Below are 26,837 nucleotides of genomic sequence, written 5' to 3' on the forward strand. Positions count from 1 at the left end.
GGCGTGGCTTGGCTGTCAGGTCCCTTCGCCTTTTGTTCGGTTACTGAGTTGCTGCCTTGGCCAGAGTCCGGAGCAGCCGCCGCCCGAGCGCGCCGATCTCAGTTCGCAGCCCGCGCCGGCTCCCATCCCGGCCCGACTCCTACACAGCCCGGCCAGGCTCCAAACGCAGGTGCGGACGATCGGGGTGCAGGTATCGCTGGGGCGAGGGAAGGGTAGCGAGGGGCGGAGAGGCCGATCCTCTCGTCTCTGGGCAGGTAAGAGCCAGAGCCAGGGAGCGCCACCCTGCACTGGCGGTAGGGGGCGCGCTGGAGTCCTGGGCGCTGCGACCAGGCGGGCGCGAGGTTCGGGCGGAGCGCGACTAGGGGCTCGGGGAACGGGCGGGGAGAGGTCAGGGCAGGTGCCTCTGGATCGCGCCTCTCCCGGGGCCCGCGGAGCTCTCTCGACGCCGCGTCCCAGACTCTGGCCCTGCCTCTTGCGGGGGAGACTTTCACCTGCTCGGCCTGCTTCCAAGCGCTCACTCTGTAGTCAGGAATTTACTGTTTTGGGAAACTTGCTGCCGCTGGTCTCTTTGGGGCCACGCTCACCCCACCTCAAGCGTCATCCTCGCTTTCCCTCCCTCTCTACTCCCCCAGGGCTGGGTGGGGCCCTATTGTCTGCGCCCGGTTTGCCCAACTCTGGGGGCTGAGCGCACATTTTCCCAGCGACGCGGGCCCCACCTGCCAAGCAGGTGAGCACAGGGAGTCCAGAGGCCCTGCCCTCCAGCTCTGCGAACCCAGTCTGGACTGTACCTGCGGCGCCTCCCTCGGCTCCGCTTCCTGGGTGCCGGGCTCTTAGCTCTGCCATCGGAGGCGGGATGGGATGGCACTGGGATTGGTGCTGGGCCCGGCTCCCCGCGCAGCCGGTGTCTGGCACCCGCGTCAAGAACTGGGGTCTGGCCGGAGGGGTCGTGCACGCCTGGAGAATTCACCCGCCCAGTTACCGCAGCTGAGGCTTCCAGAGTGTTGATTATGGGAACAGGACTACCCTTGCTCTCTATCCTCTTCTTGGCGGAAAAAATCACCCCAAACAAACTTTTCAGGAAGAAGTATTCACCGCAGCTTTCCCTGGGGCTTTGCCTGCCTCCTAGCCCGGGGCTTCCCCCCAGGCTTAAGGGGTCCTTCCAGGAGCAAAGTCCCCTCCCCCAGTCGGCCAGGCTGAACCTGGGCTGGTGCCTGCGCTGTGACCCCGTCCACCCTGCCCCCACCTCCATCCTGTTTGCCGGGCCCCTGGGGCCTGAGATGGGGGACGGGGTAAGGGGGGGCGGTGGGTGGGCCAAAGGGGAAGCAGCTTCTTCCTTCTCTTCCTGCCTCCGGGGACCACCACACCCCCTCGCAGGAGGCCTGCCCTACAGGCTCGCTCCCGACCTCTGCCCCCCTCCCCAGGAATGGGGGTGGGGCAGGGCCGGGCCGAGCAGACTGAGGGTGGGGGGAGCGATTGCTCTGGTCTTTTTTTCCTCTGTCCCATCCCCCACGTAATTTAGCTGGCTGGTAACTGAGTCCGAAAAGCGGAGCGATGGGGCTGGATTTCCATTAGATTTCTAGGTTTTCGAAGGTACATTCCTTCTGGAGGTTTTTGTACCCACCCCCTTTCCTGAGAGAGTTCGAAGGGGAAAGGAGGAAGGCTTCAGCGGGGAGGGTTTCAGGCAGAGCTGCTTTCGCTGCCCGCCCCCTCCTCCAGTTTCCTGAGAGCCCCTTCCCTGGCCTCCTTGGGGGAACAGAGTGGGGAATGTAAGAGCCAGGTTCTCCTTCATTCCTGGGATGAAGGGAAGATTCGGGGGATCAGGGTTGCTTGCTCTGATTCGCTTGGGAAGACCCTTCCTACTCTACAACTCTGCCTTGGGGGTAGATGGGAGAGTGGGGGTGAAGATCAGAACCCTCCCCACCCCCCAGGAGTGCCCTGAGTCAGGGGGGGGGTCCCATGCCTCTTTTGCTCCAATGGGTGTCACAAGAGCAAGGAGTTTGGGCAAAATAACCTGTTTTCCCTCTTCTCTGTGCCAAAGTGGAGGGGGAAGGCATTGTAATTACACTGGTTAGATGATTAGTTGAGCTAATCCGGTTTGTGGCTGCGATGAAAAGATGATACTGAGGTGAGGAAGTATTGCTAGGAGGAGCAAACCAGCTACTTACTGGACTAGAGGAAGAGGGGGGGAAAGGTAGGATCCAAGTGGTCACTTCTTGCTAGAGCAAACCTCAGCTAGAGTGACATGAGCCCTCTCCCTCCTTTCTCCTGGTCCCACCCCTAACCCCAGTTACACCCCATTTCCTCTGGAACCTCTGTTTGGGCTGCCAAGGATGAGGCTTTAAGAATGCATTTTGTGGGAATAAAAGGGTACCAATCAGGCAGGTACAGGTAAGGGGGTTCTCTCTCTGGCCTGGGAGTGCTTGGGGGAAAGAGCCACCTTAGAATGAGATGGGGGCAGTTGACTCCTGTACAGAAGAGCTGTTATTTGGGCAGTTCTGAACATAGGGATTTAGACTTGGTTTGAGCTAGGTTTGGTTCCCAGCTCTGTCACTCATTTCCCATTGAACTAGTCACTTCACCTGTCTGAACCTCAGTGATCTCCTGGGCAAAAATGGTAACTTAAAAGACAACGGACTACTTACAGATTCCAAGCACTTTCATTAATTGTTCTCACTTAATCCTTACGATCATTCCTCTAGGCAAGCACCCTTCACCATTCTACAGGTGAGGAAATGGAAACTCTACTCAAGGGAGTTAAGTAACTGTCCAAGGTTGCACAATGAGACCTGAGCAGGGCCACAGCTGGCATTTGGGTCCTTTGGCTCCAAGCCCAGAGCTTGTCCTGCTGTATCACCCCACTGAGGCTCTGGGAAGAATTTTTCTGCCATTGCTTTTTTAAGAGCCTCTGCTTGGGAGTCTGGGGAGATGAGAGTTCAAAAGGGCCCAGGATGGTGTGTGTGGGTGGTGAAGGTGGGGGCAGGTTTGTCAGAGGTGACTCATGTCCCAGCCTCCAGCCTTCTGAAACCTCCCTGCTCCATGGCTTGGTTTTCGGTGAAGGGGGCTGTTTCCCAAAGGCCAGGGGCTGTGGCGGATGTGTGGAGGAGGTTATGACTGGGAGAGGAGGGCAGGGGTCAAAGCTGCTGCTGCCTCCCGGCTTGAGCTGGGCAGAACCACGGACTTTTCTGGGCTTGTCCCTGTATAGAAAGTGGGAGTTGTCCGCTTTGCTGGGGGCTGGGCTGTGCCAAGCAAGTCTAGGGGTGGTGGTGGCGGGGGGGGGGGGGGCTGTTCCCTGGGGAGTAGAGAGAAATGAGAGTCAGATTTAGGACTGGGCCAGTGTCCTACTGGGCTCTACCAGTCAGCGCTGCCAGGCTGCTCTTGGGCAGGAAGTTGGCTGTCCTCAGCTTTGGAGCTGGGAGCCCTGGCGGCTGGGAGTAGATTTTCTGCTGCTGAGAAGGCCTTTCTGGTCGTGGGGGTGGGGTCAGAAGAGCCTTGGTCCTGGAGGGAGGGGCTGGTGTCCCTGTCCTCAGACCTGCCTGGCTCTGGCACGTCTGCCAACTGGGCACCTGACACCTGGATGGACCTGGGAAATGGTCCTCTATCTGTGTCAGTACAGCCTGGGTACTGAGCCTATCGGCCTTGGGCTTCCAGATCACTTGAGGTCAGGAGGGGACCCTAGGCGTGGGGAATTACTGATCCTGGAGAAGAGAAAACTGAGGGGACTTGATGTGACAGACAAGGAAAGAGAATGAACTCAGTCCTGGCTGATTGCTACAAAGAGGGTGACAGGCTCACAATTTTCCACCCTCACCTCCCCGCAATCTCCCACCCAGAATACAGAAGCGATCAGGACTCTCTTTTTTAATCTTTGTTTAAAAAATTATTTATTTTTAATTGAAGGATAATTGCTTTACAGTATTGCATTCGTTTTTACCAAACACCAACATGAATCAGCCATAGGTTTACCCATGTCCCCTCCCACTTGAACATCCCTCCCACCTCCCCCCCAAGTCTATTTCTTTTTCTTCCTTTTATTTTTTTTCCACCTTTTTGGCACGTGGGGGTCTTAATTCCCTGACCAGGGATTGAACCTGCACCCCCTCCATTGGAAGGCAGAGTCTTAACCACTGGACCACCATGGAAATCCCCAGGATGCTTATGGAAAGAATGGAGGCTAGACAGGACAAAGGACTTCCCACCTGTTAGAGATGAGGTCTTGAGTTGATGAGTAAGAGGGAGATGCCAATGGAGGCTCAGAGTTGACTCTTCTCTGAAGGGAATGAAGCAGGGCCTCATCCATGTGAGTTGGGGAGGGCCAGCCTACCCCAGGAGACCAGGCAGGAATCACTACTGTTCGGGGGCAAGTCTGAGGTCTGGTGGGTCCCTGCTGGGGAAACTTAATAGTCTTGTGTCTTTGGGGAGGAGAGACCTGGCTCAGAGAGGGGCAGGGAGCCATGAGCCATTTACCCACTGACCCCTGCGAAGAGAAAGAGCAATGTGACTGGGGCAAGTCATCAGGGTTTGTGTCTCTGCAAGGGACACCATGAGGCCTGCCTCCTGGGACATGGTTGAATCTGGTTGAATCATGGACTGCCCTGATTTCCAGCAGCTTCTTTGGCCAGGCCAAAGAGAAAACTCTCTGACCACTCCCCCTTTGCTCAGCCTCTTGGCACCTCAGCTGTTGGGGGCCCTCAGGGCAGGAAGCTCAGCTTTCTGTGACCTACAGAGTGTGGGTTAATAGGTTAGCTATCTTTCCTCACTGTGGGGACAGCAGATTCTTGTCTCTGGATTCTTGTCTCTGGCAAGTGGCAGGCACGGGAGACAATTGAGACAGGGCTGGGCAGTCAATACACTGCTTATTTGGGGGTGAGTGGAGGTTGTACTCACTATGACTCCCCCTCCCACTTGATTGAAAAAGTAATATCTGCTCACTTTGCAAAACAGTTGGAAATTTTAGGAAAGTTTATGAGAGAAGAAAAAAAGTCATCCATAATCCTATCCTTTGAGGCATCTACTGCTAACATTTCTTTCCCTTCTCTTTTCTTAGCATCCTCCTGTTTCTCAGCCTTGCTCTTGGATGATCTTATGCTGTGTGTGTATACAATAACAAATTTTAACCAAACCTTTATCCAAATCCTGGTTTTCTCCAGCAAATGCTGAACAGGGAAGTAACAGTTGGATCTTTCTTGCTTTTCCAGGAGAAGGTCAGGCAGCAATCCCTGCAGAATGAAACCCTGGGGAATCACAGCCTGAGGAGTGGACACGAGCTGGGGTTGGATTCCCCAGGCCCCCCTGGGGTGGTTGGGTGGGGGCAGCAGGCACTTGTGTATTGAGATATGTCACTGACACAAGTGAGTCCTTAGCGGTTGTTTCCTGAGGCTGGTAAAGCGTTTTTCCATTCCCAGGAGTCTTGGTTTGGGGTCATCTGCTGGTTTTTGATTTTTGCCCACCCAGGGTCCCCAGCAGGGAATGGATCTCCAGCTGGAGTCCTCTCCAGGGGAGCCCGGAGGTTCCCAGGGTCCAGCCACCTGGCCGAGCATTTCCCTCTCCTCCAAGTCCCCTTCATTTTCCCACCCTGGCTTGTTTGCTTTGGGCAGGAGCCCAGAAGGAAGAAAATAAACAGCAGCTGGGTCGGCCTGACCTGAACCTCCTCCACCCCCAGCCAGGCCTGGGCCAGGCTGTCCTCCAGACCGGAAGTGAGGGGTTTCCTCCGGAAGCTCAGGATGGGCTTCTGTGTCTTCTCCTGTCCCCAGAGCCCTGGCCATGGCTGGTGCCCACTTCAGTCTCTGCCCATTTGAAATGACCAGTCTGATGGGGGAGACCACAGTTTTGGCCAAGGAACATCTCGTCCACGGGTGGGGGTATTTCTCCTGGAGCCACTAGTCTGAGGGGAGTGGCCTCGCTGGGAAGCCCCAGCCTGACGAAGGGGAGACAGGGCTCTCAAGGGAAGTAGTCACGTCTCTGTACTTCTAGAGTCTGTTTCCGTCTGTGCTTGGGCCCGCCAGCCAAGTCTCTGCTGGAGCCAGAGACAGAGTGAGGAAGGGTGGGGGCTGGTGACCCTGCAGAGCCCAGCCTCTCCCTTGGGGCTGCTATGTGGGGAATGCCCAAGCCTGACTGGCCTGCCCGCCCCCGAGTGCAGCACATGTGACGGGGAGAGGGGCAGCACTGTTTCTGCCCCTGGCCTCCCCTCCCAGGACCTGGATATAACTCGTCCTCCCCAGCCACACCCTGTCCCCCAAACCCAGAGGCTCTGGCCTAGGACCAGGAGGCAACTCCCCTCCTAGCTCTTATCTGAGAGGTCGGGCAAGAGAAGCCTGGGTCTTAACCTTGGGTGTGCATGCATGCTAAGTCGCTTTAGTTGTGTCTGACTGACTGCGACCCTATGGACTGTAGCCTACTAGGCTCCTCTGTCCATGGGTTTCTCCAGGCGAGAATACTAAATTGGTTCCCGTGCCCTCTGGCAGGGGATCTTCCTGATCCAGGGATCGAACCTGTGTCTCCTGCATTGGCAGACAGGTTCTTTACCACTAGCACCCCCTGGAAGCCCCTGGGGTACTGGGTCCTAAAAAAGCAGGCTGGCTGCCAGCTACCTTACGGGGCCCATCTTTGCCGGCCTCCTCTGCAATTTTTTTGCTTTCCTAATGGAAGGACACTTGCCTGGGTCCTTCCTATCAACAGAGGCCTTCTGCAGTCATAGTTGTATACTATCCACACAACTTCCAGTGGTCCGAAGAAAGCAGTGTCTTGATTGTCTCCACTTTATTTTTGGCTGAACCGCTCAGCATGTAGGATCTTAGCTCCCCGCCCACAGATTGAACCCGTGCCCGCTGCGGTGGAAGCATGGAGCCCTAAACCCTGGACTGCCAGGGAAGTCCCTGTCTCCACTTTACAGAGGAGGAATATGAGGCTTCAGGAAATCACATGACTTGCCCAAGGGCACATGGCCAGTGTGAGGTGGGGCTGGATGGAGCTTTCCTCTGACTCCACCCTGTCCATGGTCCCCTTCCTCTATCACTGCCTGAGCCCGTGATCTGCATCTGCACAGGGTGCTGACCTCTGGCCCAAGGACCTCCTGGAAACTCTGCCTGCTGTACTGCAATGTTTCTGAGCCAGGTCCCAGCACAGCTCTCGGACAACCAATTCCTGTCCTGATTTCTAGATGTCTAATTGACACTTGGTGTCATACAGCCCAGCCCAGCCTGTCACTGCTGGCACGGGAAAGAGCCTGTAGCTCTGGTGGGAGTTTTGTATTTATTTTTAATTTTTTAATATTTTTGGCCATGCTGCACTGCACATGGGATCTAGTTCCCTAACCAGGGATCGAACCTGTGTCCCCTGCAGTGGAAGTGCAGAGTGCTAACTCCTGGGGAAGTCCTGGGAGTTATTTTTGATTTCAGAGCTGGGCTGCACTCTTCCAGGACATTCTTGGGTTTAGAGTGCCCAGTGAGAGCCCACTGGGTTGGCAATGCAGAGAAGGAAGCAGGAGTGGAGGGCAGAGTGCACCCCAAAGCAGCCTCATTGCTTGCTTGCAGATTCCTGGCCAGTGTGGACCAGTGGCAGAAGGGTCCTTTGCACCTCCTCTCCAGAGCCCCTGTTCTCTCTTCCTGCCCCTTGCAAGGTCCCCATCCCATCCTGTGATCTCTGAGCTGGCTTCTTCCTCCTGTGTCGCCAACAATAGAACCACTGCTAAACAAAGCGCCCCCATTCAGTTCGGAGCCCCGCCCTGTGTCTGGCTCTGCCCGTCTCCGGCCAGGGTGACTGGGCAGGGCCCACGTCTGTCTTGCCTCCTTCCAGCCTGGCTCTGACCAGGGGCATTGTAGTGGGTCTCCAGGTCCAGGGCAGAGAAGGGTGAGACCAAACTGGGTGTGGCCTCCTCCACCCTGGGAACTACAAAACCAGCACTTTGGTTTCTTGTGAGAGAATTCCCCTGGTTCTCCTGGGGAGTAGGTGAGAAGAGGTGGGGTTGCTTGACAGTCCTGCCTGAGGTCTTAGATCTTTGCTGTGCCAGGAGTAGCTCTCTCCACCATCCTTTCTTCACGAAGAGTTCTGGTGTGCCTTCTCTGAACTGCTTTCTACCTCTGACCTTGCCCACCCTCAGCCTTTTCTTGACTGTCATGGGAATTCTGACTTTTCATTCCTAAAATCTTAGACATCAATGTTCCTCTGAGATCACCTGGGCCACCCTTTCTGTGGATGAAGCACAGAGAGGGAAAGCTGTTGCCCAAGGACACACAGCAAGTTGCCTGCAGAGCTGAGACTAGAACCTGTGACTCCTGATTTTGGAGCAGCCAGTGCTTGGCTCCACCTATGCTCCCTTCAGCTCCCTGCCTCCGGTCTCTCTGCAGGTGTCTGGCATTCCTTCCCTGATTCCAGAGTTTCCCATCTTCTCCCAGATGCCCTGTTAGGACCCAGGGGAGGAGGCTGGTTGGCAGTGAGGCAGACCTGGATTTGAGCGCAGCACCACTATTTGTCAGTATGGCAATTAACCCTGCGAAGGCCACTTTGCCAGGCAGACAGCTGAGCTGCCATCTGGCCACTGAGCCTCAGCCAGGTTCGCTGAGGACAAACTGGACATCTCTTGTTTCCTCATCTGGAAACTGGAATAATCAAATGCTGACCAGGGTTGCTTCTAGGACGCATGAGATTCATTTGCTAGTTAAGACACATGCCCCCGCCCCCATCCTTCCACTATGGTGGATCCTTTGACCTCCGTGAGGCCTGTGTCTCACCGGGGGCAGTTGTCCAGCCCTCAGCTTCTCTTAGCTCCAGGCTTGGGCTGGTGGGGGTGCTGAGGGGCCTGCTAGGAAACACCTCTCTTATGGCTAGCCTTGACCTCCAGGGTCTCTTTGGATCTGGGGCCAGTGAGTGGATTGTTCCTTAGGCTCTGGCCAAGGCCTGCATCTCTCACTTGGCTGAAAAGCACCAGGGGTAGGTGATGGTCTCTACTGGGGAGCAGCATTTTCTGGCTCAGATGGGCTGTTTTTACTGATAGGGCTGGAGATACCCAGTTTTGTTTTTTTTAATAACTCACTATAGAATAAACAAGAAAAATTATACAATCATCTCAAGAGATGTAGAAAAATCATTTGGTAACATTCAGCATCCATGGCAGGCAGGCCTGGAACACAGCCACAGCAGGGCCTTCCTTCTGCCTCTGAGTGCTAGTTTGAAATTTTTTTTTATTTCTGTTTTTTTTTTCACTGGAGGATAATTGCTTTACAATATTGTGTTGCTTTCTGCCCTACATCAACATGAATCAGCCACAGGGAGATGTCCAGTTTGTCCTCAGCGAATCTGGCTGGGGCTCGGTGGCCAGATGGCAGCTCAGCTGTCTGCCCGGCAAAGTGGCCTTCGCAGGGTTAACGCAGCTGTCTTTACTGACGCAGTTTCATCTTCCTTCTCTGGGCTCGGATGTCCAAGGCTTCCTGCCTGAATTTTCTCCCCGGGGGCTGCTTTCTCCTCCCAAACTCTCCTGTGTTCTCTGTCTTGTCTCTCCGGGGAAGGCAGGAGTGCTGGGCGGGCAGCGTGTGCTTAGGGCAGGGGCGAGGGGGAGGGCTCCCCCTGAAATAGCTGCATCGGCCTGGAGAGCAGCTGGGCACATCTGGCGGCACCGAGCCTGCTTCTGTTAATCAGCCCGAAACTCTGAGTCACTTGGGGAGATGGGAGGAGAGGGAAGAGGCTCCAGGGAGTGGGCCTGGCTCCTGCCTCTGCCTGCCTGTTCCAGGTGTGCTCACAGGCAGGGGAGGGGAGGGGTCACCATAAAAGGCAGGGAGACCTAAAGGATCACTGGCCTCCTCCTGGGAGGTGGAAGGCATATCTGTGGTGACCTTTGTTCCCGGCGAGGGACCAGGCTCACCAGCCACTGCAACCTCATCCCCAACTGGTCTCCAACGCAATGGGACAACGGGTTTGAGGTGCTGGGTGCTGCCTCCCCTCTGGGTGGGCTAGACTGGGGTTTACTTGCCATCTGAGGCCACACTGGGTGTGCACAGACCGCAGAAGGGTGTCACTCACGCCCAAGCCTGGTCCCGGCTGTCATTTCTCTGCTGTGCCCCTTCACCTGGTGGAGCCTCAGTTGCCCCATCTGTAAATTGGGAAGCAGAGCATGTGCTTTGAAACCCACTTGTGAGGATGTTGGCTGTCTTGAAAGGCACCAGGTAGGCCCTCACCGGGGTACAGCTTCTCCTGTCCATCTTCCTGGCTGTTGGACTCTGGAGGTCAGTACCTGAGACAAGGGAGCTGGACAGACCAAGTAGGAGTCACCTCCCTGGTACAGAGTCAGGCCCAGCTATTCATGACCCTCAAGTGCCCCCAAGTCTCTGAATAGTAGCAGTGACTACCCTGAGGCCTGCCCCACCCTGAGGAGAGAATACACCCTGGGGGAATACTGATACCCAGCCATGGCCACCGACATTGAGCACTTACTGTGTGGCCAGATGCCTGGCTGGGTCTTCACAACCGCCTGCTGGGTTGGTGGTGGGAGGTGGTGCTGCCCCATTTTACAGATGAAGATGGCGGTTCAGCTGAGTGGTGAATGGCCCAGGTCTGAACTGGTCGGTGGGACTCAGAATTCTGGGGAAGGCATCTAGGAGCTGGGGTGCTGGAGAGATGGGGTTCTTAAGGCCTGAGCCTCTGGGGTCACTCATGATCCTGCCCCATGTGCAGGAGAAGATTCTGGAGTCTCTGAGGCTCCCAGAGAAACCTGTCAGACTGCTTCCCGGCCCCACCCACTTTCCCAGTTTCCCACCCAATGCCTGAGGTGTAGTTGCCTCACCTTGCAGCCCTTCCCAGGAGCCCCAGTGGATGGGGGTGGGCCTTCGGGACCCTAGAAGTTGCTGGAGGCTCTGATTGGCATCCCTTGCCCTGGGGGTTTGGGGCTGTGGGCCGCAAGGTGAGTGAGCCCGTTACCGCCAAAATCTTGGCTTTCTCTGCCCACTGAAGCTGAATTAAAAAATACAGAGATAGAGCTTAGAGGAAATAGAAAGGTAGCTTTAATCCTCAGCCGGCAGAGGGGGAGAACACAGTAGGTTTGTGCCTCAAGAACGGTTTCCCCCCCTTCCATAAGGAATCTGAAGGGTTATATAAAATGAAGGCTCGCAGTCAGGGGTAGGGGATGAGAAACAAACTTATAAGGATTTTGTATCCTCTTCTTGCATTGTTTCAAAAGCAGTCATAGGCTGGCGTCAGGTAGCCCAGTAATTGGGTCTGGCAACCCAGTCCCGAAGCCCAGTAGCTGAGTCCATTGTCTTTTGTGTATTGTAGTGTGGCCTTCTTTCTGTAAGGCAAAAAGAGAGGAAAGTACCAGGGGTGGTCTGCAAAGAGAGTGCTGTGAAGGTGAGCACCAGATACAGGATGTAATTAGCATAAAATCAAAGGATGATAGGCACAAAATATAGCTTAAGCGGAGTTAGGGGGCAGAAAAGCAAACTTAGACTACAGGTTTGTTGTTCAGCCGCTAAGTTGTGTCTGACTCTTTGCAACCCCATGGACTGCAGCACCCCAGGCTTCCCTGTCCTTCCCTGATTAGGAACAGTTAAAGTGAAAACTAGGGGAAATCTGGCCTGCTCACTCTTCTCTTTATGTTCTTTGTTCTCAGGAAAGAAAAACTCATTCTTCTTTTTTCCTTTTCACTGCAATAAACTCAGGGCTGGGTTGGAGCATCTGGCCCTTTAAGGCACCTGGCCCCGTGGGGTTCATCCCACCCTGGGCTGGAGGTCAGAGATACAAGCCCAGGACTCAGGCCTGGTGTCCCACCCTGGGCAGTCTTCCCTGGGTTTGGTCCCTTCTGCCTCCCACCCTCCTCCACAGCCCACTGGGGCCCCTGGGGCCATGGTTGGGGGAAGGGGTGATGGGCAGGGCCTGGGGAGAGGCTGGAGATGGGGGCCGTGCCAAGTGATGGGATGTCCCACCTGGTCAGCTAATTTCCTGCCCCTCTTCTGTGTCCCAGCAGCCACCATGGAGGTGATGAACCTGATCGAACAGCCCATCAAGGTGACCGAGTGGCAGCAGACCTATACGTACGACTCTGGCATCCACTCGGGGGCCAACACCTGTGTGCCCTCGGTCAGCAGCAAGGGCCTCATGGAGGAGGACGAGGCCTGCGGGCGCCAGTACACGCTCAAGAAGACCACCACCTACACCCAGTCGGTGCCCCCAGGCCAAGGTCAGGATCCCTGGGGACTCTTCTGTGGGACTATCCCAGCAGAAAAGCAACTGGCTCCTGGAGGGAGGTCAGGGTCAAAGGAGGCAGACCTCAGCGGGCTCCCAGTCTTCGGAGGGAGGCCCAGCTCTGGTGCTTAGACTCAGCAGTCTGAGGGAGGAGGCATAGCTCCTGCTCTTAGAGACCCACGCAGTCTGAGGGAGGAGGCACAGCATCTTCACAGCGCCCTGCCTCCCCCATCTGGGAGGGAGGCAGATTCCTCTCCTGTGAACCTCTAATAAGAAGGGAAGGCATAGACCCTACACACCAGTCTGATGGAAGAGACACAGTCGTTGCCTTCCATGAACATACGGAGTGCTGAGGAGGCACCCCTGCTACACTCAGGAAACCCAGAGGCTGGGGGAAGACACAGTCCTTTTGCTCCAGGAGCCTCAAGTCCGCAGCGGGGGCAGAGCCCAGTTCTGGGGCTTGGTCAGGGTGGGGATGCCTGCCAGCCCAGGGTGCCCTGCCTCTTTGGGGGAAAGGAGGATCCAGTCCCATCTGTAGCCCATAGATGGCTCTAGGGCCTTGAACGGTGCAGTACGGAGAGCCTTGGGAGCTGGGAAGGGTGGAGAATAGGTGGTGGCAGCCTGGGCCACTGGAGTGCTCAGCCTCTCCTGCCCGGGGAGCTCCTCCTGACAGCACGCGGAGGCCTCTCGGCTTGGCGGGGCCAGGCATTGTGTTGGTTGCTAAAGTGCAGCGTCCAGGCGGGAAAGCCATGTGGATACCCCCTCCTTCCCAACTAATGGGAGTGAGGAACCTCTCTCTCCCTCTCCTCTGGGCTTTGGGACACTCACCACGGCAGGGCTACTTGGGAAACTGGGGTACCTGTCTCTGGGACTTCCAGACCTACCAGGGGTTGGAGCCTGGACTGAACTGAGAGCGCTCCTTCTGTTTTGTGAATCCCACAGTCCCAACTTGCCCTGTCATCCATTGTATTCTAGTGGGTGACCCTCTGGGCCTCTATTTGCTGCTGCTGCTGAGTCACTTCAGTCATGTCTGACTCTTTGTGACCCCCATGGACTGTAGCCCTCCAGGCTCCTCTGTCCATGGAATTCTTCAGGCAAGAATACTGGAGTGGGTTGCCATGCCCTTCTCCAGGGGATCTTCCTGTATCTCCTGTGTCTCCAGCATTACAGGCAGATTCTTTACCACTGAGCCACCAGGGAAGCCCCTGGGCCTCTATTTACCTGACCATATAATGGGAGAATTGCCTCCTTTGAGGAGGTTAAGGGTGTAATTAGAATCATGAGATTTCAGGGTTGGAAAGAGACAGAGGTTGTATCATCCTACCCCTACCTGATTGTTAAGGGAGGGGCATAGAGTCAGGGTTGGGTTCTGGAGTCAGGCTGTCTGGGTTCGGGTCCCAACTCAGGTTCTTACAACCTCTCTGTGTCTCAGTTTTCCCATCTGTAAAGTGGAGATAATAATAGTCCTTGCCTTGTAGGGTTGTAAGATTAAATGAGAAAAATATAAGGACAGCACTTATTTCACTGCTGGGCACCTAAGTATAGGCATAGGATTTCCCTGGTGGTCCAGTGGTTAAGGCTCTGCGCTGCCAATGCAGGCAACATGAGTTCGATCCCTGATTGGGGAACTGAGATCCCACATGCTGTGCAGCATGGCCAAAAGACCTTTAAAAAAGTATAGGCACACATTTTTTTTTTTTTACAAATTGAAGATTTGTGGTAACTGCATGGATCAAGTCTATATGTGCCATTTTCCCAGCAGCATTTGCTTACTTCATGTCTCTGTATCACATTTTAGTAATTCTTGCAATATTTCAAACATTTTCATGATGATTCTCTTGTGATGGTAATCTGTGACAAGTCATTTTTGATAATACTGCTATGACTTGTTGAAGATTCAGATGATGGTCATCATTTTTTGGCAATAAAATATTTTAAAATTTAGATATGTACATGTTTTAGACACAGTGCTATGGCACACAAGATACTGCAAATAATGTAAACATAACTTTTATATGCACTGGACAACCAAAAAATTCATGACTCACTTTACTGCAATATTCACTTCTTCATTGTAGTGGTAGGGAACTACGTATCTTTTATATATTATATAACCATAATATCTTTTAGGTATGCCTGTACTCAAAAAATGTTAACTATTTCTTTCAATAATAATAAACTCTGACCTTATTTTTAGCGATATGTGCCAGGCACATGCATCCTTTCTTTTAAGAATAATTCACACCTATTATGTCATTTAATTTTCACAAGAATTTCCTGTGATGGACAGAACAGGAGGTGCTCCATTTTACCAATGATGTAACTGAGGCAATGATGACCTCCTCAAGGTCACTGGTTAAAGGCAGAAATGCAAGTGGTGGACTGGAAGAGAGCCCAGATGGGATGCCTGCTCCCCAGTGGCCCCCTGCCCACTTCCTGCAACTCAGTCCCTCTCTGCTGGCCCCCAGGTGACCTGGAGTACCAGATGTCCACGACCGCCAGAGCCAAGCGGGTGCGGGAAGCCATGTGTCCCGGTGTGACAGGAGAGGACAGCTCGCTGCTGCTGGCCACCCAGGTGGAGGGACAGACCACCAACCTGCAGCGGCTGGCCGAGCCATCCCAGCTCCTCAAGTCGGCCATCGTGCATCTCATCAACTACCAGGACGACGCTGAGCTGGCTACCCGGGCCCTGCCTGAGCTCACCAAGCTGCTCAACGATGAGGACCCGGTCTGTGAGGGCCTGGCCAGGGTGGAGGCAGGGCAGGGAGGGGAGAGCCAGGGGTCTGCAGGAGAGGGCCCTCCTTGGGTTGGAGGGAGATCATTGACCTAGAGCCTCATCAGTGGGAAGTCTGACCCGGGTCTGTCTGAGCTTTGTGGAGGTGTCTCCTGGCCCTTCCTTCTCACAATGGCAACCACCTTGGCCCGTCTGCTCACCCCCTCCCCTCCTCCTTCTTAACCTCCAAGGTGGTGGTGACCAAGGCGGCCATGATCGTGAACCAGCTGTCCAAGAAGGAGGCGTCTCGGCGGGCGCTGATGGGCTCACCCCAGCTGGTGGCAGCCGTCGTGCGCACCATGCAGAACACTAGTGACCTGGACACGGCCCGCTGCACCACTAGCATCCTGCACAACCTCTCCCACCACCGCGAGGGGCTGCTTGCCATCTTCAAGTCAGGCGGCATCCCGGCCCTTGTCCGCATGCTCAGGTACCCACCCCTACTCCCTGCAGGAGCTGGGAGTGTCCCCTCCCTTGGACTTCCCTGGGCTCCCATACATTTATTGAGCACCTACTATGCCAGGTGTAGAACCATGCCCTGTCCTGATGCTCAGCTGCTCACAGCCTAGCAGGGGAGACAGTCAGGTAACTCTCAGGTTATTTATCAGGATACAGTATAGACAAGGGCAAAGGTGTCCCCAAGGTTGGTCAGTGGAGCTCCAAGAAGCTGTTCACTCTAATGGCAGGGGGTTGACAGAGGAGTGGACTTCCAGGCAGAGGGAACAGAGGGAACAGAGTGTGCAAAGAGTGTCTTTGCAGAGTGTGCAAAGTCCCTTGCCACCTTTATCTTTCCCTGCCTTGCAATGTTGAATGGCCTTTTTCCTGATCCCCATACCCAGCTGTGAGTTCCCTAAGGGCCGAGATACTGATCTTACTCCTCTCTGAGTCCCTTGCAGGCCTTTCTAGCATGATGCCTTCCACATGGCAGTTACTCAGGGACTGGTGTCCAGGGGACCAACTCAGTAGGGACAGGTATGCCTAGCACCGAGCTGGGAGTCCAGAGCAAGAGGAGTCATGGTCTCAGGGGGAGAGGAGAGGAGCTGCGTGCTCTGTTCATAGAAATGAGACTGGACTCAAGGGACAATGAAATTTTAGTAAAGAGCTATTTCCATAGAAGTGTCAGTATTGGGGAAGGCTTCCTGCAGGAAGTGACCCACATTTACCTGGAACCTGACTCACATGAACTCTCTACCCTATCCCAGCTCCCCTGTGGAGTCGGTCTTGTTCTATGCTATCACTACGCTGCACAACCTGCTGCTCTACCAGGAGGGTGCCAAGATGGCAGTGCGCCTGGCGGACGGGCTGCAGAAGATGGTGCCCCTGCTCAACAAGAACAACCCCAAGTTCCTGGCCATCACCACCGACTGCCTGCAGCTCCTGGCCTATGGCAACCAGGAGAGCAAGGTGGGCTGAGCTGTATTGTCCTCACACAACCTCGGCTTCCTCCAGTGCTTCCCACCCCAACCAAGACCCGTGTCCCCCATGCCATCCCCCTCCATCCAGCTGCAGCTTCGGGTCACTGCTTCCTTACTCTTTTTAGGTTAAATATATATGTAAATTCTGATGTAATCTTTCATCATACTACTTAATATTTTGAGGATAAGGGAAAGAAAAAATTATCCTCACACAACCATGTGCTTCCTCCAGTGCTTTCCTGTGGGCATTTTTTATACAGTTGTAGTCATAGCAATTTACAACTTTGCATGTTTTCTATTAATGTATGATATTAAAATTATTATTGTTTTTTTGCTACACTGTCCTCAAAACCACTCTTTATAAGAGCAAATAACATTTCATTAAATGGAGACTCCAGACTTTATCCTGAGGAAGGGCATCTAGGTTGCTCCTGATCTTCCATTTTTATGAACAATGCTGTAATGAACATATTCAAGACACAGCTTTTCCCAAAAAGTAGGATGTTTTTCATCAGTAGGCTTAAGGATTTTTAATATTTCTAAGCTTTTACAAAAATTGCCAGGTACTTTCCAAAAGGATTGCCTTATTTACCTTGCCATCAGTAGCAATGTATGTTAGTAGTCTCACCTCATCTTTGCCAGCATTGTGTATTATCATTTTTTTCAATATTTGGCTTATTTAATAGTCACAAAAGCTATTCAGGTTTTGGATGAAGCTCAGTAATAACAGCTCTGTCACCTACCCCCCCTTCCTTCCTTGTTCCTTGCCATAGACCCCATCTGTCTCACACTCATTTCCCCCCTCCCCCGACAGCTCATCATCCTGGCCAATGGAGGACCCCAGGCCCTTGTCCAGATCATGCGCAACTACAGTTATGAGAAGCTGCTCTGGACCACCAGCCGCGTGCTCAAAGTGCTGTCCGTGTGTCCCAGCAACAAGCCTGCCATTGTGGAGGCTGGTGAGTACTGCAGCCCGTGAGGATGGCTCATGTAGCCAGGTGGGTGGGAGCAAGCGGGGCCCCTTACCAGCCACCAGGCTCAGTCAGCTGTGCTCCCCTGTGGCTGACATGTGCTCATCTCCTACCCCAGGTGGGATGCAGGCCCTGGGCAAGCACCTGACGAGCAACAGCCCCCGCCTCGTGCAGAACTGCCTGTGGACCCTGCGCAACCTCTCGGATGTGGCCACCAAGCAGGTGAGGGAGGTGATCAGGCCTGTGTCCACCTCCTCAGCTGTCTTACTGCGTCCAGCCTCCTGTCTGGGAGTCTGACCTTAGGAGCCTGAGGCCCCTAAATCTTGCTCCACTGTGGCTGAGGCTGGAAGTGCCCTTCATCCCTTTAGCTAAAGGCTCTAATCCGTCTGAGGGGTTTTGGAAGAGGACTAAAGGAAAGCGGCTGATGGTTCCAAGCTGGGGTTCAGGTGGTACCAGAGGAACAGTTATGCCCTAGACTTTGGGCAGGGAGCAGTAGTGTGCAGGCGATGGCTTGGGGGCCCTGGTGGCTAAAAACAACTTAAGGAAAAATGCAGTTTCGGGACAAGTCTTCCAGTTCCTCCTTTAGACCTGTCTGTCATTGCTAAGAATTACATCAGTAGGCTGCTTATTGAGCACCCGCCATGTTGTAGGCTCAGCTAAGCACCTGGGACACTGGCTTCTTTACCCCTTTCAGTACCTGGAGGTAGAGTGTGGGGCTCGTTGTTAGCTGAAGAAACAAAGGCTCAAGTGGTACATATATACAGTGGAGTATTACTCAGTCGTTAAAAATAATGAAATAATGCCATTTGCAGCAACATGGATTGACCTAGAGGTTATTATACCAAGTGAAGTAAGTTGGACAGAGAAAGACAAATATCATATGACATCACTTACATGTGGACTCAAAAAAACGATACAAACGAACTGATTCGTAAAACAGAAACAGACTCACAAACTTAGAGAATGAACTTATAGTTACTAGGGTGAAAACTGGGGGACAAGGATAGATTGGGATTTTGGGATTGACATGTGCACACTGATATATTTAAAATAGATAACTAACAAGGACCTACTGTATAGCACAGGGAACTCTGCTCAGTACTCTGTTATGGCCTAAATGGGAAAAGAATTTGAAAAATAATAGATACATGTATATATAACTGAATCACTTTGCTGTACACCTGAAACACAACATTGTTGATCAAATATGCTCCAGTATAAGATAAAAATATTAAAAAGTTTTCAACTATATCCAATATAAGATAAAAATTTTAAAAAGGAAGTTTTTGACTGTACTCCAAGAAACAATAAAAATTAAAAACAAAAAATTTTCATAGAAGGAAAAAAAAAAGGAAAGAATAAATAGGCTCAGGGAGTTAAGAAATGGCCTTGGTCACGGCTAATAGACAGCAGAGTTGGGATTCAAACTCAGGACTGTCTGTCCCCAGCGCCTGGGGTTTTTATGTTCTACCACAAGTCCCACGTGGCTTTCCCTGGAAGAAATGAGGTTTCTGGCTTAGGGATGTTTCCTGAAGGCAGATTTGTCTTGGGGACCACTGAGTGTGCAGCAGCAAATCCAGAAAGGGGAGAAGCATATAAAAGTGGGTCAACTGAGCCACTGAAGCATAGCTCAACAACTTCCTTCTGGCCTAGGGGCCTCCCTCGGCCTGAGTTGAGTTCTGTTGGGTCTGAGGACCCAGAGGAGGGGCTGGAGAAGAGAGCATGGGGCTTAGAGATAGGCTTGAGTTCAGATCTGGCCCATGAGCTGTGGGTCTGTGAGCCAGGCTCTCAACCTCTCTCAGCCCTAGATGCTCCACGGGTAGAACTGCCATCTCACGGGGTGTTGGCAGGATCATGGCGTTGAAGATTCTCAGGGCCCAGGGAGTCTCTACTGAGTGGGCTGGAGACCCTCACTTAGGCCATCTTGCTCCCCTGGACATACTTGGGAAGCCCCTGCAGTTGGGGGTCTCCCTCACACTCCACTGCTTTCCCCAACCCCAGGAGGGCCTGGAGAGCGTGCTGAAGATTCTGGTGAACCAGCTGAGCGTGGATGACATCAACGTCCTCACCTGTGCCACGGGCACTCTGTCCAACCTGACGTGCAACAACAGCAAGAACAAGACTCTGGTGACGCAGAACAGTGGCGTGGAGGCGCTCATCCACGCCATCCTGCGCGCAGGTGACAAGGACGACATCACGGAGCCCGCTGTCTGCGCCCTGCGCCACCTCACCAGCCGCCACCCCGAGGCTGAGATGGCCCAGAACTCCGTGCGTCTCAACTATGGCATCCCAGCCATTGTCAAGCTGCTCAACCAGCCCAACCAGTGGCCACTGGTCAAGGTACCGCCTGCTGCCTAGTGGGGCCAGGCGAGGGGAGGAGCTCCGAAGACAGGGTTAGAGCCTCCACAGTCCATGGTGGCTCTGCTCCCGAGACCCAGAATCCTTCTATCTTGTAGCTCGGCCATCAGCTAGAATAGAGCTTCAGAGTTGAAGGCGCACAGGGCCACCCTGGGCAGTCTCATTCAACTGCAGGCTCAGATTCGATAGGCCCGAGGTGGGCCTGCGACTGCATTTCTAACAAGCCCCCAGGTGATTTTGGTGGTCCACGGGGCACAGTCATTATGCCAGAGGGTCTGGACGCTTGAATCGATGGGTGAGGTCACCCTCATCCATGCATTCTAGCCCCAGAGAGGTGGAGAAGCCCTGAAGAGCTGGCAGCGACCAGAAAGTGAGACCACTTCAGCCCATACTCAGGAAATTGTTCCTTTGGCCACGTGTGGATGCAAGGGTGCCAGTACTGTGTCATGCGTTCTGCTCAAACTCAGGAAGGATGCTAAAGAGACAAAGGGGAGACAGGGTTCCGGGGACACTTGGTGTCCACCACTGGGGGCCAGGGAACCTGGAGGCTGCCTGGGTAGAGGACAGGTGTGTCAGTTCCCTGTCACAGACAGGGCAGGTGAGGGTGAGCCAGAGCAGAGCTATAGGTGTGTGACACCTGGTGCCAGAGAGTGAGGGAGCGGCTATAGATGGGTTCTTGTCAGAGGGCACCGGAGCCAGCTGGCAGGGTAGGACCTGGGGCAGAGACCTCGTTCCAGATCCCACTGCTTTGGCTGGATTACATTGTGAGTGTCACCAATGCCGGAGGCTTTGGGGTCAACCCTAGTAAGGACTCCCTGATAATCAGTTTGGGAACCATCAGAAAAGCAAGACTATATTGTCTGTGAGGGGGTGTTAAGAGAGAGGGAACAGGGGTGAGGGTCAAGGCATGGGGGCTGGTGGAATATTCTGGAATGGAGTATCATTTTAGCAGGGGCTATTAGAGTCTGCCATGAGGACCAGCAGACTGTATGGAATAAGGGGCATGGGCTGGGAGAAGTGTCATTCTCTGGAGACCTTCCAGCACATCTACGGCTGGCCTGGGGGAGAAGAGATGAGGGGGAAGGAGATGATGCTGGAGAAGTGGGATCCTCCAGATGTCCACGAAATGCCCTTGACGGGTACCCTTTTTCTTGCCAGGCAACCATTGGCCTGATCAGGAATCTGGCCTTGTGCCCAGCCAACCATGCCCCACTGCAGGAGGCAGCGGTCATTCCTCGCCTTGTCCAACTGCTGGTCAAGGCCCACCAGGATGCCCAGCGCCATGTAGCTGCTGGCACACAGCAGCCCTACACGGTAAGTGAGCTGCTGGAGCCTGTGACCACCCGCCCTGAGAGTCTGGCTGCCCTCTGTGTGAACGTGTGCACACATGAGCGTGTGACTAGGGGGGCAAGTTGTGATTGAGGCCAACTCCAAGGACCAGTGAGGTTTGCCAGTGTCCTGGCGGGGTGTGACCACTCCCTAGGCTCACTGTTGCTATACCCCAGTGGCTCCTTTTGTGCAGGATGGCGTGAGGATGGAGGAGATTGTGGAAGGCTGCACTGGAGCCCTGCACATCCTCGCCCGGGACCCCATGAACCGCATGGAGATCTTCCGACTCAACACCATCCCCCTGTTTGTGCAGGTGAGTCTGGGGCAGGTGGGCAGGAGAGGTTTCCCCCAACCCTTGCTTTTCCCCACTGCTGAAATGGGAATGTTTGAGGCAGTCTGGGCCAGGCATCAAGAGGTCTTTGGAAGCATTTGGAGAAAAGTGGCCACACCAGATGTGATCACTTACCAAACTCCAGCATGGGAAAGGCTTTCCAAGCTCAGAGGTAAAGGAAGAGCCCACAAATGAAAACAGGAAGTATTCTTATTGTCAGAAACAACATTAAGGTTTTAATGTCAGAAATAGCCTAAAATCATTGAAAAGTAAACAGCAAACTGGGAAAATACTTGCAAGCCTCGCAACAGACAAGAGTTTAATATCTTTCATATAAAAGGCTTGTTAATACTGATACTACTGCTGCTGCTAAGTCGCTTCAGTCGTGTCCGACTCTGCGACCCCATAGACGGCAGCCCACCAGGCTCCCCAGTCCCTGGGATTCTCCAGGCAAGAACACTGGAGTGGGTTGCCATTTCCTTCTCCAATGCATGAAAGTGAAAAGTGAAAGTGAAGTCGCCCAGTCGTGTCCGACTCTTAGCAACCCCATGGACTGCAGCCTACCAGGCTTCTCCGTCCATGGGATTTTCCAGGCAAGAGTACTGGAGTGGGGTGCCATTGCCTTCTCCGTTGTTAATACTAAACCTCAGTAGTTATCTACACAGAGGCACATGTAATTAATTACCAGGTAGTTCATAAACAAACAGTGCTCAATCAACCCCAGGAGTTTAAAAGAAATGAAGCTTACCCCACAGGGAGAGCCCATTTTCCACTATCAAATTGGCAAAGAAAAAAAAATGGGAGTGCTTTATGCTGGTGAAGATGCGATAAAATGGGCAGTCTTATACCCTGCTGGTCAGAGAAGTCAATGGCAACCATTGAATTTTCAGTTTTTGAAATTTTTGAAATTTTTTCCTTTAATTATTAATGTTCAGAGTAAGGAATGGGTGCTGGTAGCTACCTCCACTTGTGATGGATGAGGTTTTTTAATTTCCACTGTTGTTTTGCTTTGTAGCATTCCCCTTCTCTCTTGAGTACTGATATGAACTCATAAATATTTTTTGGTTTTTGGCCATGTTTCTTCGCAGGCTTGCAGTTAGTTCCCTGAACAGGAATCAAACCCAGCCCCCCTGCAGTGGGATAGCAGAGTCAGCCACTGGGCCGCTGGGGAAGTCCCTGAACTCGTAGATTTTTATGGAAAAGTTACTGAATCATATGGGAAAATGCATTATGCTGCAATGTATGATTAAAAAACAGGAATCAGGGCCTTCCCTGGTGGTCCACTGGTCAAGACTTCACCTTCCAGTGCAGGGGGTACAGGTTTGATCCCTGGTTGGGGAGCTAAGATTTCACACGCCTGGAGGTCAAAAAAACAAAACATAAAACAGAAACAATTTTGTAACAAATTTAAAAAAAATGGCCACATCAAAAAAAGTCTTAAAAAAACGAATCAAATATGTGTTCATGACTATGATGAAAATCCAATGGAAAGAAGCTGTGTCTGGGTAGGAGGTTGTGGCGGTTGTTTTAAACTAAAAGAATTTTTAAAAAATCTTTTGGCCTTACCTCAAGGCTTATAGAATCTTAGTACCCCAAGAAGGGATTGCACCCACGCCCCAATATTGAAAACACAGAGTCTTAACCACTGGATCACCAGGGAATTCCCTGCATTTCCTTTCTTTAGATTTTACTTAAGACTTGTCACACTTTTTCCTATGGCCTTGAGTCATATCCAAAAAGGACGGCGGAGATTGGCGGGGTGGTGAGGTGTGTTACGGGCTTGCCTCACGCCCACCTCGCGCCCCTCTCCCCAGCTCCTCTACTCCTCGGTGGAGAACATCCAGCGCGTGGCCGCCGGGGTGCTGTGCGAGCTGGCCCAGGACAAGGAGGCGGCGGACGCCATTGATGCGGAGGGCGCGTCGGCCCCACTCATGGAGCTACTGCACTCACGCAATGAGGGCACCGGTGAGGGGCTGGGCTAGGCGCAAGGGGGCGAGGAGGGTGAGGAGGGAGGCTGGGGGAGGGTGGAGGCAAGCACCTGACCTGCCTGGCCCGTCCTTTTCCCTGCTCAGCCACCTATGCCGCTGCCGTCTTGTTCCGCATCTCCGAGGACAAGAACCCAGATTACCGCAAACGGGTGTCTGTGGAGCTCACTAACTCCCTCTTCAAACACGACCCTGCCGCCTGGGAGGCAGTGAGTATCCTGAGTTGGATCGCAGTGTCTGGCTGTGCAAGTTGGGTACTGCACAAGGACAGCACTTTGTCAGGAGTGTGTGTGTTGGGGGGGGGGGTTCCCATCTTGTCAGCTTCATAGACCTTTTTTTTGATATGCCGAATGGGGGATCTTAGTTCCCCGACCAGGGTTTGAACCTGGGCCCCCTGCAGTGGAAATGTGGAGTCCTAACCACTGGATTGCCAGGGAATTCCCAATAGGTTTTAATTTTATAATTGAATCATTTATGACAATTCCCAGAAGATGAAAGTAATAGGTTGGACCATCTACTGTTTTTGACCTACAAAATGGCAATTTTTTGTTCAAACTGATAAAAAGTGTTGGGGCAGGAGTGCCTTTCCCTAACTTGCACAAAGGTGCCGTTACAGGCTGACGGCTGCCCTGATCCTGCGTCGGGCCACTCCTGACACCCATTCTCTAGTCCTCTCCCCGCCACTCCCCTCCTCAGGGCTGCTCTAATTCTGCAGGTGCCTCCAAGGGATCTTTGCTTTTCCTTTGGCCCCCTTTATCTGTTGTTTTTTGGTTGCGCAGCCTGTGGGGTCTTAGTTTCCTGACCAGGGATCAAACCCGTGCCCCTTGCATTGTAACTGTCTTAGCCACTGGGCCACCAGGGAAGACCTCCTTGGCCCCTCTAGAGAAACATCTCTTGCTGCTCTTCTCTCCTTGCCTCCCCAGCCCCAGTCCAGAGCCTGTGTTCCCTCCCTTCCCCTCTCCCCTAATGTTGCTCTCTGTCTCCATCCTCAGGCCCAGAGCATGATCCCCATGAATGAACCCTATGCTGATGGTAAGTGTGTGCAGAGGTGCTTAGGACCCTGGAGAGCTGGGGCACAGGGGCATCCTGTGTGGGTGTGTGTGAACGAGGGAGCAGCTCATGTCCCCAGGGCCAAAGGACCAGTGACAGTCACTGTAGTGTTCATACCAACTCCTGGCCAGGTCCCTAAGTGGGGGTGGGGGGGGTCCAGCCCACTGAGGGTGGGCAGGGGTAGAAGGTGTGGCTGAGCGCTGTTCAGACCCCCTCAGGGTAGCCTGAGACCCTTCTCCTCGCCAGATCTGGACGCCACCTACCGCCCCATGTACTCGAGTGACGTGCCCATAGACCCGCTGGAGATGCACATGGACATGGAAGGAGACTATCCCATCGACACCTACAGCGACGGCCTCAGGCCCCCCTACCCGACTGCAGACCACATGCTGGCCTAGCTGCCCGGACCCTAGTATGGCGCCCCTCTCCCTGCTTTGCAGCTCTCTCTCCCGCTGTGGGCTGCTGAGACTTGGGCTTCCCTTCCCTTAGGACCTCCTTCTCACAGGAGGCCTCTCAGACTTTCCCTGAAACCCTGGCTCCTTTAGGAGAGGAGCAAGCATAGGGCCTCTGGGTGCTGAGCTGCCCCAAGGAAGGCATGCCTCGCCTGCCTTGTTCTATTATCTTTGCTCCGGACAGCAAGTTCCTGCTCCTTCTGCGGATGGCGGGTGGGTGACGCAGGAGTGGCATGAGCTCCCAGGGGCCATGGGCCTGGCCTAACCCCTCTGTGTCTGCCCCCCTCCCCCTCCGCAGGTGCGGTTCCCCATCTGAGAGGTTCTCCGTGCAGGTGATGGGGCCAGATAGCCAAGTGCCTGAACCCGGGCAGCAGGGCTGCAACTTCCTGCCAAGCCCCGTGCCTCCAGAGGTCCTCTGTGGGGTCTTTTTTGGGATGGTGATCTGCTCCTGCTTTTCTGTTCTGGGCCGTGGGTCCAGGGCCCGACACCCCCTTCCCACCCCTGAGGCCCTGGCATGAAAACTTTAGACTCTAGGCACCCATCTTGTCCCCCCCCCCGAATATCCCCCCTCCTCCTGGGCTGCCTGTCTCCAGCAGCCTGGGCCCCACAGGCTCTGGCTTCTGATTTGGTCACTGAACTCCAACTGTGCTGAGCCCCCGGGATCTCCAGGCCCCAGGTTCAAGGCCAAAAGGCCCAGAATCCAAAGCTTGTCTTGGAAAGTTCAGGGATCCTCTGGGAAGATGGGATGGAGACATGGAGAGATTGTCCCTGCTCCAGGACACTGCCTGCTCCTTCCCCGGGATGCTCAGTTGGCTTTGGCCCCTCCTAGGGGAGCTTGGGGACAGCGCCCTGGAACCCCACTCCCGCCCACACAACTACCCTAGCTGACCCCCAAGAAGTGCTCTTGGCTGACCCCTCTGGTGTGCGGTGAGGGGCTTTCTCTTCCTCTTTCTATTTCAAACTCCCCACCACCTCCTGCACACGGGTGTTGGGGGCTGGGGGAGGTCCCAGCAGAGTTTTATTATGATCGCTTTATGTTTTTGGTTATTGGTTTTTTTTGTATAGACCAAAGCAAAGAAAATAAAACTAACACACTGATCTGATGGGGGTTGTTTGAGGGAGAGCAATGAGGGGGACGGAGCTCCTTTAGCCTGGTACCTCCTCGATGGCTGGATCCTGAGTGTATGTGGCCACCTTGTGTATAGAAAAGGCAAGAGGGGGGAGAAGCGGAGAGAAAGGAGCGTCCACAAGCTGGAGTTGATTTAATTAATACATACAACTCAAAACCTCAGGAGGGGTGAAGAGCTGACTAGAGGTGAGTCCCCTCTTTGGAGGACACCAGGTCATATTTATCTCTTCAGTGGGGAACCTCCTTGCGGGCATCTCAGTCTCTCGCCTGCTCTTCCCCGCCGTGCAGCCTTAATGATCACTGGCTGATCTCTCCTGGGCAGAACACTCCATGTGGCCTATGGCTTGGAAGCCAGGCTCCTTTCTGGTCTATGGTGGGCCCGGCCCAGCCCCTCCCCGCCTCCCTTCCCCTGTTCCTGCAGCCAGCATCTTCCAAGCTGTTTCTTGACTCCTGATCTTGGCCCATGCTGTTTCCTCTGCTCTCATTTTATCCATCACAGTGTAACCGGCAGCTTATGTGATGGTCCTGCACTCATGTCCCCAAATTCTCCTTCCTGGAGAGGGCTGAGTAGAACACACATGTGGCCCCTGGGGGCCTGCTGTCACCACATCTATTTCATGTCTACACCTGCCTGAGCTTGGGCAGTGGAGGGAGGCCATGGCCTTGTTGGTGGAGGAGCAGTGGCACAGAGGTGTTGGTGACAAAGCAGGGAACCCAGTTAGGACGAGGCTGTAAGGTGCAGGCGAGAGGTGATGAGACACTGAGCCGAACTCCACTGAGATGAAATGGGAGGGAGAACAGAAATTTTAGGGACCACAAGAGTTTTTTTTTTTTTTTTTTGCTACACTGTGCAACTTGTGGGATCTTAGTTCCGCAACC

At 53.7% G+C, this 26,837-nt stretch overlaps 1 protein-coding gene across 3 annotated transcripts; it reads left to right on the plus strand.

The window, feature by feature from the left end:
- The first annotated feature begins 58 nt into the window (after positions 1–58).
- JUP (junction plakoglobin) lies at positions 59–25,927 on the plus strand. Of its 3 annotated transcripts, none has more exons than XM_081577674.1 (15): positions 59–169; positions 11,945–12,160; positions 14,634–14,893; positions 15,130–15,368; positions 16,141–16,342; positions 17,168–17,312; positions 17,443–17,546; positions 19,326–19,664; positions 20,841–20,996; positions 21,205–21,324; positions 23,157–23,307; positions 23,415–23,536; positions 24,320–24,359; positions 24,624–24,789; positions 25,128–25,927. In XM_081577674.1, the coding sequence occupies exons 2-14, from the start codon at positions 11,953–11,955 to the stop codon at positions 24,773–24,775; spliced, it is 2,238 nt and encodes a 745-aa protein (XP_081433800.1). In that variant the 5' UTR covers positions 59–169; positions 11,945–11,952; the 3' UTR covers positions 24,776–24,789; positions 25,128–25,927. The 3 variants fall into 3 exon arrangements, with proteins under 3 accessions (XP_081433800.1, XP_081433802.1, XP_081433801.1); XM_081577676.1 differs by having other exon boundaries at positions 11,948–12,160; XM_081577675.1 differs by having other exon boundaries at positions 11,948–12,160; positions 24,624–25,927.
- The last annotated feature ends 910 nt before the right edge of the window (positions 25,928–26,837 follow it).

Source organism: Giraffa tippelskirchi, chromosome 3 (genome assembly GCF_054371585.1).
Source record: "Giraffa tippelskirchi isolate mGirTip1 chromosome 3, T2T-mGirTip1v1.2.pri, whole genome shotgun sequence".
Lineage (NCBI taxonomy): Eukaryota > Metazoa > Chordata > Mammalia > Artiodactyla > Giraffidae > Giraffa > Giraffa tippelskirchi.

Coding starts and splice junctions, on each gene's coding strand:
- JUP (XM_081577674.1), top strand. CDS start 11,953: ATGGAGGTGATGAACCTGATCGAACAGCCCATCAAGGTGACCGAGTGG. Junction 21,325..23,156: donor CCATCCCCCTGTTTGTGCAG/GTGAGTCTGGGG, acceptor CCCTCTCCCCAG/CTCCTCTACTCCTCGGTGGA. Junction 23,308..23,414: donor CTCACGCAATGAGGGCACCG/GTGAGGGGCTGG, acceptor TTCCCTGCTCAG/CCACCTATGCCGCTGCCGTC.